Source organism: Cervus canadensis, chromosome 2, assembly GCF_019320065.1.
Source record: "Cervus canadensis isolate Bull #8, Minnesota chromosome 2, ASM1932006v1, whole genome shotgun sequence".
Lineage (NCBI taxonomy): Eukaryota > Metazoa > Chordata > Mammalia > Artiodactyla > Cervidae > Cervus > Cervus canadensis.
The window spans coordinates 5,994,853-6,014,749 of record NC_057387.1 but is presented as its reverse complement, the minus strand read 5'-3'; the positions used below and the strand labels follow the sequence as shown (position 1 = coordinate 6,014,749).

The 19,897-nt window shown below is 41.8% G+C and overlaps 1 protein-coding gene across 1 annotated transcript; it reads right to left on the bottom strand.

Annotated features, from left to right (window-relative positions):
• Positions 1-5,279: 5,279 nt before the first annotated feature.
• Positions 5,280-16,429, bottom strand: CCDC190 (coiled-coil domain containing 190). Its single transcript, XM_043450749.1, has 4 exons — positions 16,283-16,429; positions 14,432-14,637; positions 9,818-9,941; positions 5,280-9,309 (listed from the first exon to the last, which is right to left on the bottom strand). The coding sequence occupies exons 2-4, from the start codon at positions 14,625-14,627 to the stop codon at positions 8,730-8,732; spliced, it is 900 nt and encodes a 299-aa protein (XP_043306684.1). The 5' UTR covers positions 14,628-14,637; positions 16,283-16,429; the 3' UTR covers positions 5,280-8,729.
• Positions 16,430-19,897: the final 3,468 nt, after the last annotated feature.

Sequence of the window (19,897 nt, the reverse complement as noted above, 5' to 3'; positions counted from 1 at the left end):
GTCTCTGAGAGGTGCTTAGTGAATCATCATACTCCCTGAAGATGATTATGGACAAAGTTTTCATGATCATCTCATTTAGGAAAATTCAGCATGACCATTTCCCTGTAGACATTCTTTATAACCTTAGCATATTCAAGACATAGAGAGGTCCCATAGTAGAGAAATTTATTTTCATTTTCAACCCAAATTTCTCCAAATTTGTTTTGAGCTCAGATTTGTTTTTTTTTTTTCCCCTATAGCACCTTAGCAACATCTCTTGGAATACCCTTTGGGAAATAAGCGCATAACTTATCTCTGCTCTCAAGGTGACTTGATAGGACCTGCTATCTTGGCCACTAGGAAGGGTCATTGGTTTACAACAGGGTGAACAAGCTTTTCAACTCTAAACCAGCATCAATGGTGGGAAGTCCCTGAAAATAAGTGCAGTCATTTTCTCATGTTTTGAAGAACTCTGGCTAAGGTTGAACTGGTTAATCCCTAAAGCCTTTACATCTTCAATATCCTACAGAAAAACTCCAAGATGACTAAGATAAACAAGATAACCAGGCTTTTTATATATTTTTAGAGATATTTAGGATGAAATGGTAAAGAAGGAATGCATGATAGAACTCTTCAACCTAGATATTCTGAATACTCTGAACCAGATTTCAGAGAGGAAATTCTCCTGAATATGAATTACTCCTGAATATGAATAAGGTTAGGTATGGATAAATAATCATTCTTTGTTTTCTATAATGAAGGAATATCGGTAGGGAATTGGTTGTTACAATAGAAGAAAAAAGCCACTCGTTTTATTACTGCTGAAATAATTATAAGTCTTAATTTTAGAACGAGTTTCCTGGACTTCCCTGGCAGTCCAGTAGTTAAGACTCCACACTTTCATTACAAGGGTCACAGGTTCCATCCCTGGGCAGGGAACTAAGATCCCACATGTGGCACAGTGCAGCCAAAAAGAAAAAGAATTGAAGTCTGTGTTCTGTTTTTAATGCAGGGACTTTTTTGTGAGAGCTGGACCATAAAGAAGGCAGAGCACTGAAGAACTGATGCTTTCCAACTGTGGTGCTGAAGAAGATTCTTGAGTCCCTTGGACAGCAAGGCGATCACACCAGTCAATCTTAAAGGAAATCAACCTTGAACACTCATTGGAAGGACTGAGGCTGCAGCTGAAGCTCCAATCCTTTGGCCACATGATGTGAAGAGCAGACTTATTGGAAAAGATCCTGAGGTTGGGAAAGATTGAAGGTCGAAGGAGAAGAGGGTGGCAGAGGATGAGGTGGTTAGATGGCATCACTGATTCAATGGACATGAACTTGGGCAAATTCTGGAAGATAGTGAGGGATAGGAAAGCCTGGCATGCTGTAGTCCATAGGGTTGTGAAGAGTCGGACACTATCTTGCTAGTCTCTTTCCTTCATTAACTTTTTGTCTTCTTCTATACGTTAAATGCCTCTTTACCCATATTTAAAAAATCTAATATTCCTTTAATTTTAAGACCCAAATTATATTTAGTTTTCCTTTTATTTTCAGATGGACCTGGATGAATACACTGCTGAAAAATTGTACCAAATTTGCTGGAACTTGAAAAACGTATTACAGCAACCATTCAAATCTAAGCTGGAAATGGAGCTCCCTGAAACATTATCATCCCCCACTCACATCCTGGGAGTTGCTATATTATGGATGTAAGCACTGGCGGTGAGCCACCATCAGAGACCATAAGGGCACCTTTCTTTCATAGCTAGTTTTTGAGGAAATTACTCAAAAACTGTGTGAGTTTGTACTCTTTAAAGAAAAGGAGGGAAACCCTTTAAGAAAAATATTCCTATATGAATGCTTATACATATTTTACAGAAGTCTACTGCAATTCTACTCCTGGGCATATATCCAGAGAAAATTCTACTTCAAAAAGATAGATACATGTAATGCTCATAGCAGCAGCTATTTACAATAGCCAAGACATGGAAGCAGCCTGTGTTCAGTGACAGATGAATGGATAAAGAAGATGTAGTTTATATACACAATGGGATAGTGTGTGAAAGTGGAAAGTGAAAGTCTCTCAGTCGTGTCTGACTCTTTACGACCCCATGGACTATATAGTCCATGGAATTCTCTAGACCAGAATACTGGAGTGGGTAGCTTTTCCCTTCTCCAGGGGATCTTCCCAACCCAGGGATCGAACCCAGGTCTCCCGCATTGCAGGCAGGTTCTTTACCAGCTGAGCCACTATTCAGCCATTAAAAAAGAATGAAATATCCATGTTACATGTATCTTTTTGAAGTAGCATTTTCTCTGGATATATGCCCAGGAGTGGAATTGCAGGATTATATTATTTTAGTATTATTAAATAAAAGATCCAATAGACGTTTATAAAATATGTATAAACATTCATATAGGAAAGATATTTTTCTTAAAGGGTTTCCCTCCTTTTCTTTAGAGGGTACAAACTCACACAGTTTTTGAGTAGTTTCCATATGTAAACTACATAACCAATGGGAATTTACTCAGGGAACACAAACAGGGGCTCTGTGACAGGCTGAAGGGTGAAGGGGGAGGGAGATGGGAGGGAGGGGACATGTGTGTACCTATGGCTGATTCTTATTGATGTATGACAGAAAATCACAAAATTCTGTAAAGCAATTATCCTTCAATTCAACAATTTTAAAGAAAAGAAAAGAATGAAATAATGCCACTTGCAGCAACACAGATGGGCCTAGAGACTATCATACTAAGTGAAATAAGTCAGAGAAAGACAAATATCATATGATATCATTTGTTTTGTGGAATCTAAAGATAAAATGATACAAAGGAACTTGTTTATTGGGTTGGCCAAAAAGTTTGTTTGGGCTGTTCAGTACCATTGTACAAGAAAACGAACGAATTCTTTGGCCAACCCAATACAAACTAGAAATAGATTCACATAGAAAACAAATTTATGATTACCAAAGGGAAAAGTGGGGGATAAAATAGGAGTTTGGAATTAATATAAACTTACTACTATAAATAAAATAGGTAAATAACAAAGACCTACTCTATAGCACAGAGAAGTATACTCAATCTCTTGTAATCTATGATGGCAAAGAATCTGAAAAAGAATATATGTATGTATAAATATATGTGTGTGTGTGTATAAATGAATCACTTTGTTGCACACTTCAAACTAGCATAACACTATACATTAACGATACTTCAATTAGAAAAAATTATCTATGCAAAAAGATTAAAATAATTATTGGAATCATTAATCATTCTGTTTATGCTATCCTGTTTGCTGGAGCTCAAGCTAAGAAGGAACTAGGCTGAGGACTCAACGACGGCTCTGCAGGCACATATTCGTCCGCTTCTGCTGCTCTCCCCCCCACTGTAAGACATTTCAGTCAGTTTGGCAGTTCTAGGTTTTGGGCTTTGCTTTTGAACACATTGTCCATGACCTTTGTCTCATTCCTTTTGCCTTGATATGAACAAATAGTCCTGAGCAAAATCTCCCAGTCATGAATTGCATAATTAAATAGGCTTCCCTGGGGGCTCAGACGGTTAAGAATCCACCTGCAATGTGGGAGACCTGGGTTTGATCCCTGGGTCAGGAAGATCCCCAGAGAAGGCAATGGCAACCCACTCCACTGTTCTTGCCTGGAGAATCCCATGGATAGAGGAGCCTGACAGGCTACAGTCCATGGGGTTGCAAAGAGTCGGACATGAGTGAGTGACTTTTACTTATATAGTTTGCATATTTTCTCCTTATCACAAACTTTTGGAATAATATTTTACTACTAATAATTTTGAGTTGAGCAAGTTCATGCCGGTATTGGTTCTGACTCCAAACAACATGTATTAAATTGTTTGAAGTTTGTGTATATTTATTATGTAGTTTTCTTTTACCAAAAATGTTTCTTTATTACCAGTTTCATGGTACCTTTTTAATGGAATTAAGCTTGAACACTTCAAAGTAATTGCCCTAATTGAACACTTCAAACAATCATCTACAGTTTCTAATTGATTAATGCCTATTATTAGGACACAGAGCAGCAACACATGGACAACAACAAACGGTGGGAAGCTGGGAAAACTGGGGTATAGTTCATATCACATATAATTAGGTAAAATCTTTCCTTCTATAAATCTCAAGTAGGCCGTATCTCAAGCCACATTTGAGATGAGGACCATGTGATGAATGCCTGTGTTCTTTGTACAGATACTGCCTCATTTTATTGCGCTTCATTGTACCGTGCTTTACAGACATTGCACTTGTACAAACTGAAGTTTGTGTCAACCCTGCGTTGAGCAAGTCATTTGCTTACTTCCTGTCTGTGACAAATGTTGTCAACTCTCATAATATTTCAAACTTTTCCATTATTATTGTACTGGTTATGGTAGTCTGTTATCAGTGATCTTTGACATTGCTATTGCAATAGTCTTGATATTTTTTAACAATAAAATATTTTAAGATTAAGGCATGTACTGTTTTAAAGACAGAATGCTATTGTACTCTTGAACATGAAAATGAAGTTGCTCAGTTGCGTCTGACTGTTTGCGACTCCATGGACTGTAGCCCACCAGGCTCCTCTGTCCATGGGATTCTCTTAATAGACTGTAAATAGTATAAATGTAACTTTTATATGTACTAGGAAACCAAAAAATGTATGTGACTCACTTTATTTTGATATTTGATTTATTGTGGTAGCTTGAAACCAAAACTGAAATATCTCTGAGGTGGGACTCTAGTAGAGTAAGTCCCCTACACGTGAATGAGTCCCATTCTGAGAGCACATTCCTAAGTCCAATTTATTCGTAAGCCTAACAGAGTTAGCGTAGGTACCCATATAATACATCAGCTATATAGGGCTATCCTGTGATAGGCTTGTAATGCTTTTCACAGAAATAATATATAAACACACACACACACACACAAAACAAACATTTTTAGTATTACATCCCGATACCCTGAAAAGTGCAGTAGTACAGTACAATAGCTGGCATACAGGGGCTGGCATCGAGTGAACAGGCCGGAAGAGTTACTGACTGGAGGAGGATGAAGAGGTGGGAGATGGTAGAGCTGAAGGATCGTCAGCAATAGGAGATGGAGGGCAAGCCGTAATGTCACTCCTGTCTGACGCTGATGGCAGAGGTTCTGGTTCCTTGCTGGAATGAGATGCACATTCACACCTACATCTTTGAAAGCTTGCAACTTCAAAGTTTGTGCGTAAGAGCTTACTGTAAATGTTTCTTGGGGCAATGCCTCTCCATGCAGATAAAACTGAGAACTCTCAACCTGGTGAGGGATAAAACATGGGGTGGGTACTATTTTTCTCCCAGTAACTGCTATCAACTTTGTTTAATACCATCTCAGTCTGCTCCAATTACATCCAGTCCTTTCAGTTTTTTTTTTTTTTTTTATTAGTTGGAGGCTAATTACTTCACAACATTTCAGTGGGTTTTGTCATACATTGATATGAATCAGCCATAGAGTTACACGTATTCCCCATCCCGATCCCCCCTCCCACCTCCCTCTCCACCCGATTCCTCTGGTAGATACACTTTCCACCACATTCAGGTATTATTATTTATAACCTCTGCGTGGTCTAAAGCCTTCCTTCTCTACCCCTGTGGAGCTCCTGCTCCATTGCAGCTTGCCTCAGGCTCCCCTCTCTCAATTCTGCCCCGTGAGGATGGGGTGAGGGAAAGCGTTGGCTCTGGGAACAGTCCACACATCTGGGACTGCCCTCTTTAGGGCAGTGGTTCCTTGCTGTGCTGGCTGTTGTTGGTGAGGCAGGGTTGTTGGCTTCTGTTTAGACTGGACCTCGGCTTCCATTGCCCTAGTGCTTTTGGTGCCGAGGCAAAACTCTCTCAAATATGACTCCCTGGGCTTTGCCTTCAGGGCTGTCTCTCCTTCAGAGGAGCTAGTCCCTCCAGTGTTACTGGTTGCAACTTACCCTATTGTACCCCACACTGAGGATCGTGGGAACCTTCAGAGTCCCTCCCCATCAGCTGCCTTCAGAACCTTGGGACCCTGGATGAGAGGCTGAGACACCACCTCTGAGAGTTCTTGGATGCCTCAGCTCCCAGGTGAAAAGTGAATTCCCTCTCCACTGGATGGATTCAGGTAACGATGTGAAAGCCCATTTTATAAACCATTTTTAGACTTCCTTGGGCTTCCCAGGTGGTGCTAGTGGCAAACAGCCTGACAGTCAATGCAGGAGACATAAGACTCAGGTTCGACCCCTGGGTTGGGAAGATCTCCTGGAGGAGGGCATGGCAACCCACTCCAGTATTCTTGCCTGGAGAATCCAATGGACAGAAAAGCCTGACAGGCTATAGTCCTTGGAGTCACAAAGAGTTGGAGATGATCGAAGTGACTTAGCAGCAGCAGATAGACTTCCTCATGGGGGAGTAAATGGAGAAGACATCATCTCTCCTCAATACATCTCTGAATAAATGAATGTATGTAAAAAAAAAATGTCATGTTCCCTTAAAATGGAAGCATGAATTTTCCTTACCATCTCTTTCTAATTTTTATTGTTAAACATTGTAGTTCACAGGTTTGAAGCATATTTTGCAGCTGAAAATGAGGGCGTAAGCCTTTGGGCGCTGTGTTTATGCCCCCTTCTCTTTGAGAGAGAAGGATAGTACAGGAGAGCAGTATTCTGGCCTTTGCTCCTCATGCACATTCAGGTATAGAGACAGTCACTTTAGTTATTGTGAGCCTCAGTTTTTTTTTGTCTGTAAAATGGGAGAAATTATCTCATTGACTTCCTACCTGAGAGGGTTTTACAAAGATTTAATGCAGCGGTATGTGGGTTGGGGTCTTTGAACACCCCCTCATTTGGATTGTGACAACCCCCAAAGTATCTCTAGATATTTTCAGATGTCTTTTGGGAGCCCATCTATCACTAGGTGAGACCTCTGGTATGAATGAATGAATGACTTTAAGCTGATTGGGTGAGAGCCATCCTGGGGCTCAGAATGGTTTGAAAAGAGTAAGGATTTACTCTGACTTCTCCAGTGGCTCAGACGGTAAAGCGTCTGTCTACAATTACAATGCAGGAGACCTGGGTTCGATCCCTGGGTCAGGAAGATTCCCTGGAGAAGGAAATGGCAACCCACTCCAGTACTCTTGCCTAGAAAATCCCATGGACGGAGGAGCCTGGTGCAGGCTACTGTCCATGGGGTTGCAAAGAGTCCGACACGACGGAGCGACCTCACTTTCACTTTCATAGAATTTAATGGGTTAGACAACAAGGTCCTCTGCAGCTGCTTCCCTGTGGTTGTGTTGAGTTTTATCAATAAAAGTATTGTATCCTTCAGTCTGAAGAAGGAAAATATATTAGGCCAGTGAAATGATAAGAATAAAATCAATGTATGTAGAAGATTTGGTGGTGCTAGTGGTAAACAGTCCACCTGCAATACAGGAGATGAAGAAGATGTGGGTTTGATCCCTGGGTAAGGAAAAAATCCCTTGGAGAAGGAAAAGGCAACCCACTCCAGTATTCTTTCTTGGGAAATCCCAGGAAATGGACGGAGGAGCCTAGGGGGCTGCAGTCCATGGGGTTCCGAAGAGTTGGATACAACCGAAGCAACTGAGCAGAAGATTTGTAATTGCACAATTTTGTTGCAATTCATGAAATCTAAATTGAAATAGAATGTAAAAAATTTTGGAGGTAGATCTACCAGCAGATCTAGGTCCATCAGATATATGAAGATTTACAAGCAGGGTAACCAGGAAGAACATGCAAAATGCTTATTTCTCAAAGTCATGAGACTGAGGTTTACTTGGAACAGGGGTGGCGGAGAGGGCTGGGCTCTGGCTAAGTCCTTGCTGCCTTGGTAATGGCCCTGTCCTGAAGTTACGGTCAGCACAGAGAAAAGAGCCTTTCAGAAGCGGGATTAATCATTTTGAGAACTCCACCCCTGTGGAGGGTGCTTGTAATGGAGATAGACAAGGAGAAAGAACACAATAAAGGGCTTGGAAGTTTGCACAGGAGTTTCGCCATGTCTGGTGTTCCTAGCCCTGGCAGCCCAGTCGTGACCGGTGTAAATAAACCAGGTATTCATCAGTCAGTTCTGTTGCTCCGGCCCTGCCTTCCCTCATTGTTTTGCTACTTGGAAGAAAATGTTAGATGGGGCACATTTCTTATAAGTTGTTAATTTTTTTTTTTATTAGGATCCAAAAAGGTTGATAAGAGCAGGTTGAAAGTGGGAATGAGAAAACCAAAATGGAACTATTTGGATACAAAAAAAGTAAGGAAAGTGCTGCAAAAAAGAACAGAGAACTGTATGGGAGAGAAAGTTTGATTTATAGACTGTATTATGTACATATTTTCAGTTGAGCTCCTATCCTTACCTTTACATGTGAAACTAAAACAAACAGAAGAGCCACACCGTTTTGCCAGCAGGTGGCACTGTAAGAACCTCCTATAAGAAAAGGGTGGCAAATGTAAGCAGGACCCTTAATATTTTACCTTTCAGGAAAAGTCTAGGCATCCATGTAGACTCATATTTTTGGTAACGTTAGCAATATGCGTATATTGCTTTAAATGGCTTCAGAAGATTCATCTCTCCATTTTTCATCCTAGCATTGCTCATTTAGTGAAACATTATACTCCCATAAAAGGGAAAAAAGACTAAGGTTTAAAACAAAATCTATATCTATATATTTGTATTGTTTGCTACAGTTGCTAAAGTGATTATGACACATGTGACTGTGTGGATATAGTGGATGATTAAAGATGAAGTAACTTAGGTGTTCACCCTGTTCTCACATCCCTTTTCTGCTCTGGACTGTGAGGATTCCTTGTGCCCGAAGATCTCCCCAATGCTGAGCAATCTCTCAGACTCAGGGGGGATCCGGTGCCGGAGGTAGTGAGCTTTTCTGGCCTTTTCAAACAACTCCAAGTAGGTTGATGTTTGGGGCTTATCTTTGAAGTCTCCTCCACCTCCGACGGGATCCAGGGAGATTTGTTTCGCAGTGGTGAGGTCTGGCCTTGCGTTGGCATCATTTGATCTGGTCTCATCACCGTGCGCCGGTTCACTACCACCAGCTGGGCTGGAACTGGGGCCTCCGTCTACAGTGCGGGTGGAGACGTCTTGATTTTGACAGAGAAGAGAGATGCTCTCATTGGAGCCTTTTCCTTTTGGTGGGTTTATAGAATCTTTCTCTTGGGCTTGCAGCTTCTCTTCTATGAAGTGGGAAGTTCTGTTATTTTGAGATAGTGACTGCCTTTTACTTTTCATGGGGTCCTTGGGACCAATGTGAGGGAAAGGAGGCATCTGGGACTTGGTTTTGGATATTTCTTGAGTCGTATTTGTTGTCAGTGCACTGGGAAAGAAGATAAGAAGAAAAACATTCTCTCAAAACTGATGAAGAGCTAATATTTATCATTTTCAAATTATTAGACCCTGGCTCCTTTTTGTGTAATATTAACTGAGGTAATAACGTGGGTGAACAGAGGATGAAGATGAGAATGGATGGTAACAATGTGGGGAAATGATTTTTCTTTTTCTTGTAAACTTTTTACTTTTGTATTGGAGATTGGAGTATAGCCATTTAACAATGTTGTGATGGCTTCAGATGCGCAGCAAAGCCACTTGGCCATACATACACATGTATCCAGTCTCCCCCAAACTCCACTCCCTTCCAGCCTGCCATATAACATTGAGCAGAATTCCCTGTGCTATACAGGAGGTCTTTGTTGGTTATGTTTTAAATGCAGCATTTTTCTTAAGAAGGAAAAGACAGCACTTTCTCAGGGGGAGGATGATTTAAAGAGGTCAGCTGAAAGAAGGACTCAATGGCATATGCATTAGCTTAGTAAGCATCTTCTTACCTAGCTTTGTTAGCCTGCTGAACTCTGTGCTTCTGTCCTCCCTGTGATGAGAGTGTGAGAACATCTTCTGGTCTCTTCTGACTTCCATTCCCAAAGTAAGAGCAGAGCTTTTTCTTGATGATATCTGCTTTGAGTTAATTAATAGGTGCTATGAGTTGAAATGTGGGTTTCCCAGGTTGTGCTAGTGGTAAAGAACTTGCCTGCCAATGCAGGAGACATAAGAGACACAGATTTGATCCCTAGGTCGGGAAGATTCCCTGGAGAAGGGCATGGCAACCCACTCCAGTATTCCTGCCTGGAGAACCCCATGGACAGAGGAGCCTGGCGGGCTACAGTCCATAGGGTCGCAAAGAGTCGGGCATGGCTGAAGCGACTTAGCACACACATACACAAGTTGAACTGTATCCTTCCCAAATGTCATATGTAGAAGCCCTAATCCCAGCACCTCAGAATGAAACCTTATTTGGAGACAGGGCCTTTACAGAGATGATTAAGTTAAGATGAGGCCATTAAGGTGAGCTGTTGACCATTATGACTGGTGTCATTATAATAAGGAGAAATTAGGATATAGAGACACAGATTGAGGGAAGGTGAAGGGAAGAGACACAGGGAGAAGATGGCCACATACAAACCAAAGAGAGAGGCCTGGAACAGAGCCTTCTTTTCCAACCTTCAAAGGCACCACTCTGCCAGGACCCTAATTTTGGACTGCAGACCTCCAGAACTCTGCGAAGACATGCCTGTTGTTTAAGCCAGCTAGTTAATGGCAACTTGGTAGGGTAGCCCTAAAAACTAACACAGTAAGAGAAGAAGGAAAAGAATGCCAGAACCTGGTTCTCTGGGCAGAGAAACCGTGTGTGAATACCGCTGGATTACATTACACACTCGGCTGATCTGGCCTGAGGAATGGAAACAGAAAAACCTAAGGCAGCTCTCCAGTGTTTACCTAGAGTATGTTATAGAGGATTCAGAAACACTGAGGTCAGAGGTTTAAACTGGCTGGGACCGTGGAGGTTTTGTCTGAATGTTTTACTTGGCAAGCATGATGTTCTCAAAACAAAATGCCTAGGTGTGAGCTATACCCAGAGCCGGGGTCCTGTTGTTACATCCGCCTTGATTGTGTGACCTCCTACCCACCTGCGCCAAGAGCTGCACCTTCTGGCCGTGAGTAAGTGGGTTTTTCTCTCTTTGACTTAATGTTTCAGAATCTTGCAGTCATAGCTGCTATAGAGGACGTGGTTTGTTTTCAAGACATCTCAAGAGCTGGTCACTTGGAGTTGAAAGTCTTGCACTGGTTTGCTCTAAGCAAAATGAGTTCCCTAAACCAACACTGGGGTTCGTAGGCACCAGGCAAAGGAAATATGACCAGATAAAGGGCCTCTAATTTATATTAAACTCTTAATATTCTTTCATCTAATAACTTCTTGGTGAGGTAGTCAAGGCAAGAGATAGTCCTTTGAGGGTCTCTCTTCTATTGTCTTGAGTGTGTGTGTCTGTGTGTGTGTGTCCCCATCTAGTTATCTAATTTAACAGGGATGTTTGGGTGCCTACTTTGTGCCAGGGAGTATATTCTTCACTCTGGTTTTCTTCACCCTGGACATATAATTAATCATAAATCTCTGACAATTCTGTACTCTAAACATCTCAAAATGCCGGCCCCCTTAAGATGCAATCTCACTTTCCAAATATCTTAATATACTCATTTTTTTCCCTACCTGACTAATGCCCTAGTTTAGGCCTTTAAACCCTGGTCTGAACTCTGGAATCCTTCTATCTGGTCTACCTTAAAGTTTGCTGCCAGAGTGATCCTTATCTCACTTGGAGATGTAATCTCCCCGTTTCCAAACCCCATAGGGTGAAATCTAAACTCTTTTGCAAGATCTGTGAAGCTATTCATGATTGGAGACCCTGCCTGCTCTGCTTTGCCTCTAAATATTACACCTGTCCCTTCCTATCACCCCTTACACCCCTCCAGCACTGAGCAACTTGTAGCATGTCATTCTCATGTATGCACGTTTGTACACACTGTTCTTACCGTGTGTAGAAACATTCCATGTGTTCTCATGACAAACCGCCCACCACCCCTCCTCCACTCATCTTCATTCTCTTACTCCTCTAAGATTCTGTTCATACCCTGCCTCTGTTGGGACATCTCGCCTGAGCCCCTTTGCTAGACATGGGAACCTTCCCACGCTTCTGTTCTACTTTGTAAACAATGAATTTAGCAATTAGCATTTTCTGTTATAATTTTTTGTGAGCAGAGTTACCTTCTAGTCCAAATGTGAGCATCTTGAGGGCACAGACCATGCTTTTCATATTTGTATTCTTGCCTCTATTGGAGTTGCTGTGAAAGTGTTTTGTAACGTTTGGCCCATGAATCACCTGTCCCAGAGTAATCTGCCTTCGTGTCAACTCAGTTAAAAATGTGGACTTTGAGCCTGATTCCTAACCTACTGATGCAAATCTCTCTAGATGAGGACTGGGAATATGTATTTGAAGCAATCCACCAACTAGCATCTAGCTGAAACTCAGTAAAAAGGTCATTAAGTGAATCATGGGAATGTATTGCCTAATACAGTGCCTGATAAATAATGAGACTTAATTCATATTGTTTTCTTCCTTCTTCTCTAGTCTTACTGTCAAGGAGTCTGAGGCACAGAGAGGATGTGACTTTCTAAAGTACATAGAGACAGAGACCCCTGAATCAAAGCTTTCTGCCTTCTGCCTAGACTCTTTTCATACCCCTCGTCTGTCAGGCAATCTCTCTAGTCAACAAAGACAGCCACCTCTCAAACACGATCTTTTGAACACCACTTTGAGAATAGGTATCTGGTCTGCAGGATCCTTTTTTAGAAATGAAGTGGGATTCAGCCAAATGGCTTCTAAGACTCTTTTCCCTTCTGTGAGCTCTCCTTCTTGGTTTGGTTTAACCATTTGTTACAGACAGGGAAGTTGAAACTAGAGAAGTTCAGTTAGTTGCTCACTTACTCCTCTTTAAAACCCAGAGCTGGAGGCTAGAAATAAATCGTAGGCTAGACCTCTGGATATTACTCTTGGCCCTTGTGTCCATATATTAGCTGTGGAGACCTAAATGATTTTACATTGAATTGTGATAACTGACTTTCCTGTAGAACATGCTACATCATTTTCAGGGCTCCTGCCCCTGCCTTAAGTAAGAAGGGATTATAGTTTGAAGAGCTGAGATAGATAGATCCATTCTATGCTGTATATTAAAATATGATTATTTTACTATGGGAAAAATGAAAATAGTTTCTATAAATTGTATAACTATGGCAACCTTCAACAAAACTGTCAAAGCATTTTAATCCTGTAACAATCTTTTACTGATTGACTGATAACAGCACACAGTTACATGGCACTTATTTTGTATTTAGGTACTGTTTCAAATGCTCACTGAATCCTCAGATGACTCCATGAGGTAACAAACATCAATTACATTTTATGTTGGAGAAAACTGAGGCAGAGGCAGGTCCAGTGAGCTTCTCAAGGCCTCACTGCTGGTAAGTGATAGAGTCAGGATTTCAACCCTGACAGTCCGGGTCCAAAGTCTGTATTCTCAGCCACCATAGTTTAATGGACAAAGATGCAATCACTGAGCAGGCAGTTTTATTTCCTTATTTTTTTTACTGAATGGAGTAGACAGCTTTGGAAGATCTGAGATTCTGGATTCCATTGTATAGCCCTTCCTTCTGTGAAGATCAATAGCTTACTAACCAGAAATTGGCATTTGAGGTTAGTAGCGTTAGTCTTATTATAATTACTAAACTGTATAGTCTATGTTCATTGGATAGTCTTCTAAGTAATGTGTACATTTGGAAAGGATTATTCATTGGCAACAGAAGGTTTTATGGGAGGGAATTATTATAAAGAATGTGAACTCGCAGCTTCTGGGTAAAGACACCTCTTTGGGGAAATGACAGAAATACTTGCTCTTTGGCTTAAGAAGACAATGAAATCATAGTACCAATACACAGCAATTACTTTTGCAAAATTTTCTTATCTAAGCAAAATCTGCAAGTTCTAGTGTCAATACACTTTGGAGTACAAGAAGGATAAGTTGAGAAATTCACTTTCTGCAGAAGAAAGGAAGACCCGACTGTCAGACTGGTGTGTTGAAAATAGCCAAGTGCTCTTTGCTTAGCCCTAGCAGAGGTCAGCCATTGTTACACACTGCTCTCCGGTCACTAACCCCAGGGAATTTTTTTTTTTTACTTCCTTTTCATAAGATGACTTGCACATTAATAGTTATTCAGTGAATGTTTGCTGACCAGGCATAGAAAAGAAGTGAAACCAAATCAACCCAGATATAAGAAAGTAGAACACCAAAGCTTTAAGCCAGAGAGAGCTCATTTGAAAGACTGGGAGCCTGAGAAGGGTTAGCTCAAGAAGGTTTGCATGTGCACGGCTCCAGGGAGCTGTATCATTGAGGGAGAGAAAGGTGGGCAGCCTAAAATCCAAGCTGAGATCAAGAGTTCTCTTACTGAGTGTCCAGTCCCTGAAAGGGCCCTCATCACCCAGTAGCGGGTACCACTCTGGCCTCAGCCAAGTGATGGCCAGGTGGCCTGCTCTGCCTGTTGGTCCCCGAAGCCGTACCTTGCTGCAGCCTCTGCAGTTCTTTCTGGAGCTGTCTCTGCTCCCTGGTCAGGGACTTCACGTGGTACAGGCAGATGTCTTCTAGTCTCTGCAGGCTTTGGCTGAGTCTGGCTTCAGCCTGCTTCGCGCTTTTCCTCTCCAGATCGAAGTGCTTATGCAGGGGTCCCCTGACCATATGCCTCTCCATTCTCTTCATGATCTAGAGGCTATAGAACAAGATTCTCTCAGGCACTGTGTCAGACCTGATAAAGCAAAGTGGGGACCTGGACCCTGGCTTTTAACTGGAAGATCAGTGTTTGAATCTTGAGTATTTCTGAATACATAGCTGCCTAGTCAGATTAAGGTACACTATTAGAAAACTTTTCCCTGTCAACTAAAAAATTATTCACAGCCTTAAAGCTGAGAGTTATGTTTTATTCAGCGGGAATTTTTAGAACTTCAAGCCTGGGAGGCAGCATTTCAAGTAACCCTGAGAAAACTGCTTCGAAGAGGAGGTGATATATATATATACATATATTCTAATATATAGTTAGAGTATATAGGAGTTTGCAACAAAGGGCAGGTGGTGGGAACAAAAGATGACTGTTAACAAAAGAAAACCAGATATCTTAAGTTAAAGAATTTAGCGCTTTTCTTTGTATGGGAAGATTCAAGACTCTGGACTCACTGAAATCATTCCTTTACTATGCACCTCAGCTATCTGGGGCTAGTATCCTGTGTTTTCATGTTCTGAGTTTCCCTAGGGCTCACTCTGTGGAGTGACTGCAATCTGATAGCTGCTAGATAGCAGATATTTTTTCCTTCCTGAGTTCCCTCAGGGCTAACCAGCTCACTAGTGTCGGTGACTGCAATTTCTGATAACTGTGGCAATCTTTGTTTACTGATATGGCAGATAATATTTCCTTTATCAGCCCTACAGTAACATGATTTTCCAGAGTGACATGGAAGTATATAGGGCAAAGTCATTTCTCTGAGCCTTAGTCTCCTTGCCAATAAAAGAGTGATAGATTATAAGCTTTGTATATAACCCCCAATCAGGTTGCTACAAAGATCAAGTGAAAAGTACATGAATACATTTTAGGGTAAAAATTATAAAAACACTTTACAGATGTAAGCCATCATGCGGCCTGTAATACTATCATGTGTCAGGTGCTATGCTGAGGGCTGAGGGTGGTGGTGAATGAGACACAATTCCTGCTTTCAAAGAACTTTTAGATTTACAACTCTGGAGTCTAATGTTGTTGTATAGCCGCTAAGTCATGTCCGACTCTGTGACACCATGGACTGTAACCTGCCAGGCTCCTCTGTCCATGGGATTCTCCAGGCAAGAATACTGGGGTGGGTTGCCATTTCCTTATTTCAGGGGATCTTCCTGACCCAGGGATCAAACCTGAATCTCTTGTGTCTCCTGCATTGGCAGGCAGATTCTTTACCACTGACTTATTTGGAGTCAAACGGTGCATGTCAAATCTGAACAATCAACATTTCCAAAGGTGAGGAGAGTGGGATCTGTTGGTTACAGAACAGTACGGGCATCCAGAACAAGTTGTCTGGGCCGCTGAAAGGAGCTTATCTTCCTCCTCTGGCTGTGTTGCAGTAATAGGCAGGGACACATCTTTCCTCCTCTTTGCTTCCTTCTCAATGTGCGTCTCAGAGCTAAATGCACAATATGTGCCCAGGATACAAATGGATTACTCTTAATAAAGCTTTGGTGATAATAACACAGGAAAAAGCTTAGCATTAACAGGGAGGATAAGGTCAGGACACAGGAGGGGAAATTTTAAGACAGCTTGGTTTTAGTCTAAAATATAGACTAAACTTCTATTAAAGAACACAATGAGCAGTACTTACCTACAAATCCAGGGTTCTCACTGTGAGAATGCTGCCTGCTTCTTTTGCTATGCCCGGCTGAGTTTTGAAAATGAGGCTGTTTTTCTTCAATAAATGTAGGAGCTTGGGGTTGGGGAGGTGGGGAGGTGAGTGGGAACTTTGGAGAGGGTTGTGGGGAGAATGTTGAACACACTTGAAAGCACTCTTCCATGCCACCTCCCTCATCAGGAATGCTAAGTCCCTGAATGTGGGCACCAATCCCGGAGCCTGAAGTAGCTCCATGAGTTAAGGGAGCCTGCCAGCCTCCAGCCCTCCCCTTGATGGGCCCACAGTGCTCCTTCTCGGCAGTATCCATGGGAGCCAAGAATGAAACCAAGGAGTGTCTTACTGTGTTCTCAGAGTCTCTCTCTCTCCCCGCCCCCTTCCACTCTGTCCTTCTTCTCTGGCTGTATTGTTCCCCACCTCCCTCACAGTGTCAGTCCTACTTCTTGGAAACCAGATCAGGTTCTAAAAGAAGATACTCTTTTTTTTTTTTTTTTGGTCAGATTGTACACATTTTGTGCAGGAGAGTAATTTGTTTATTTTGTATTATCACATTCTGTACTGACTTTCTCCAGACTTCTAACCAAGTATGTACCTCTGTACTTATTTAAGGTTTTGAGAGTTTTCACAACAGACAAGCAAAGTGAAACTTAAATCAACTTTTGTTATCATATATTGGACTCTGTGATAGAAGGCCAGCTGAACTATTGATTGTGGAACAAGATATTAAGTTTTACTGTTGATATTAAGATTCTTACTGTTGCCTTAAGGCTTCATCTGAAAATGAGAGGCATTAATGTGCCACAGTCTAAAGAGAACTGTCAACACCAGGACCTATTAATTCCCCCAGAGCTTACTGAGAGGCAGCTAAATAGACCCTATTACCCACAGTCATCACCTAGCAAACAAGCTATTATAAGGAGATTATTGACAAAATGGAGAGGGAAATCTATTATTCTCTCTGTAGGAGGTAATGCCTTTCCCATTTCTTCCCATGAGGTAATTCTCTCACCTCCAGAATTTAAATGAATGGGAATGGGGTTCCAGAGGATGGGGTTTCAGAAAATGTTGTGCCTATACTTCATGGCAAATAGATGGGGAAACAGTGGAAATAGTGACAGATTTTATTTTTTTGGGCTCCAAAATTACTGCAGATGGTAACTGCAGCCATGAAGTTAAAAGATGCTTGCTCCTTGGAAGAAAAGTTATGACTAACCTAGACAGCTTATTAAAAAGCAGAGACATTACTTTGCCAACAAAGGTCTGTCTAGTCAAAGCTGTGGTTTTTCCAGTAGTCATGTATGGATGTGAGAGTTGAGCTATAAAGAAAGCTGAGCACCAAAGAATTGATGCTTTTGAACTGTGGTGTTGGAGAAGACTCTTGAGAGTCTCTTGGACTGTAAGGAGATCCAACCAGTTCACCCTAAAGGAGATAAATCCTGAATATTCATTGGAAGGACTGATGCTAAAGCTGAAACTCCAATACTTTGGCCACCTGATGCAAAGAACTGACTCACTTGAAAAGATCCTGATGCTGGGAAAGATTGAAGGTGGGAGAAGGGGATGACAGAGGATGAGATGGTTGGATGGCATCACCGACTCAATGAACATGGGTTTGAGTAAACTCCGGGAGTTGGTGATGGACAGGGAGGCCTGAGGTGCTGCAGTCCATGGGGTCGCAAAAAGTTGGACGTGTCTGAGTGACTGAACTGAACTGAACACAAGAAGAGACTGACACCTCCTTCCCCAGCTGGAAACTTGGTGAATTGCAGAACCACAGGTCAACCCCCAGTCCAACCATCTGTTGCCACCAGAGCTGATAGTGAGAGATTCTTAGAAAACCTTGGTTACTTCATGTCATCTTGAGAGAAAGAGATGAAAAGGGAAGGCATGCAGAAACAATTCAAGAACGAACATTAGTGTGTGAGCCTGGGAAAGGAATGGTGGCCAGACCCACCCTAGTACCTGTTGGCCCTTCGAGTGTGTCAAAGCGGACTCTAGCAGTTTCCTTGCTTGGTGTGAAGGAGCACAGAGATTATGTAAGGGAGCAGAAACCACGGCATTGCCCTTGGAAGACTCTAGGTCAGATACGGTAGTCCTCTACTCAGAGCAGGGCAAGGGGGAGTGGCGGCAGCAGGAATCTCGTTAACGGTGATGTTTTGCTCATATCAGTGAATAAGGACGTCACAGTCATCAGTGATTGCAGCTCTCCAGTGGGGCCTTGGGGCCTTGGGGCTCTGGGAAACGAGAAAAGTAGCTACAATCTCACAGCCGTCAGACCGCAGCCAATCCCCACAGTGAGGCCCGGGGGAACTCAGGACGTGAAAGGACACAGGATCCTGGCCCAGGGGAGCCGAGAAGGAATGAGTTCAGTGAGCCCAGACTCTCGCATCTTCCCCCACACAGGAAAGTGCTGAATTCCTTACCTTGGGATATCTGGTTTTCTTTAATTAGCAATAATCTTGTGATGTTCAGACCACCTGCCCCTTCTTACAAAACATCTGTGTAACCTGGTTCTTCCCCTTGCCTCCTCGGAGCAGATCTCTCAGGCTCACTTGAGATGCTGTCTCCTGGGTTTGAAGTCCTAAAAGTTCTCATTGAGTAAAACATAACTGTCAACTTTTAGGTTGTGAATATTTTTCAAGCTGACAAAAAGAACATATCTTGAGAGCAAAGAGCAGCAGGAGCACATGGATTATGACTGATCGAGGAAAGACCAGTAATGCCTCAGCCCTACAAAAGTATGAGTTATACAAGACCTATATTGTTCCCCTTCTCCAAGTCCCTTGGAGTCCACTGAGCAAAGGGTTTAAAGGATTTAAAGGATCAAAGAAAGGGAACTTTATTTAAGATTGGAACTTCAACGTGGACTGAAATTTTTTTTTTACTACCAACATGGCCAGGAAAGTGTAGGATCTGCCTCTGATATTATTAAAGGACAAGAACAAATAAAAAAGATAATGATTTAAAATATAAAGCTCTAATTCCCATATCATGTCCCTGATGTCATTACTAGGTAAAAGAAGTTTAAATTGCTCCTTAAAATGAATTTTACAGAATGGATGTTATTTATTCACATTCATATACTTATCTGTCTCTGTATTATATGGAAGCATCATTCTTTTGTAGTCAAATACATCTGAGATCAAATAATCATTCTGTCATTTAATAAGTTATATGACTTTTTTCATTAATTCTGCCATATCCCCTACTCTCCTTAGCTATGAAGGGTTATAATATCTTCATCATAGGGATTCTGGTAGAATTTAATGAAAGAATGAACACAAAGTGTTTGGTACATAGTATATGTTCAATAAACATTAGTCCCAGTTTCTAGCAGAGATGGAGCAACAGGGAGTAGATTACTCTTCCATATGAAACAATTTGAAAAATCAGACAAAATTTATGAAATAATGTGGTTTATTTTTAACACAGGATGTGAGGCAGTGGGATGATGCTCCCTGAGAAAGTAGAAACAAACCAAGGGACCTTTATGATTGCCCCAGCTTGCTGCCTAGAAAGAATTTCCAGGTCACATCATGGAGAGGGGACAGCCAAGCAATGGATTTCCTAAGAAGACAGAGGTAGAAGTCC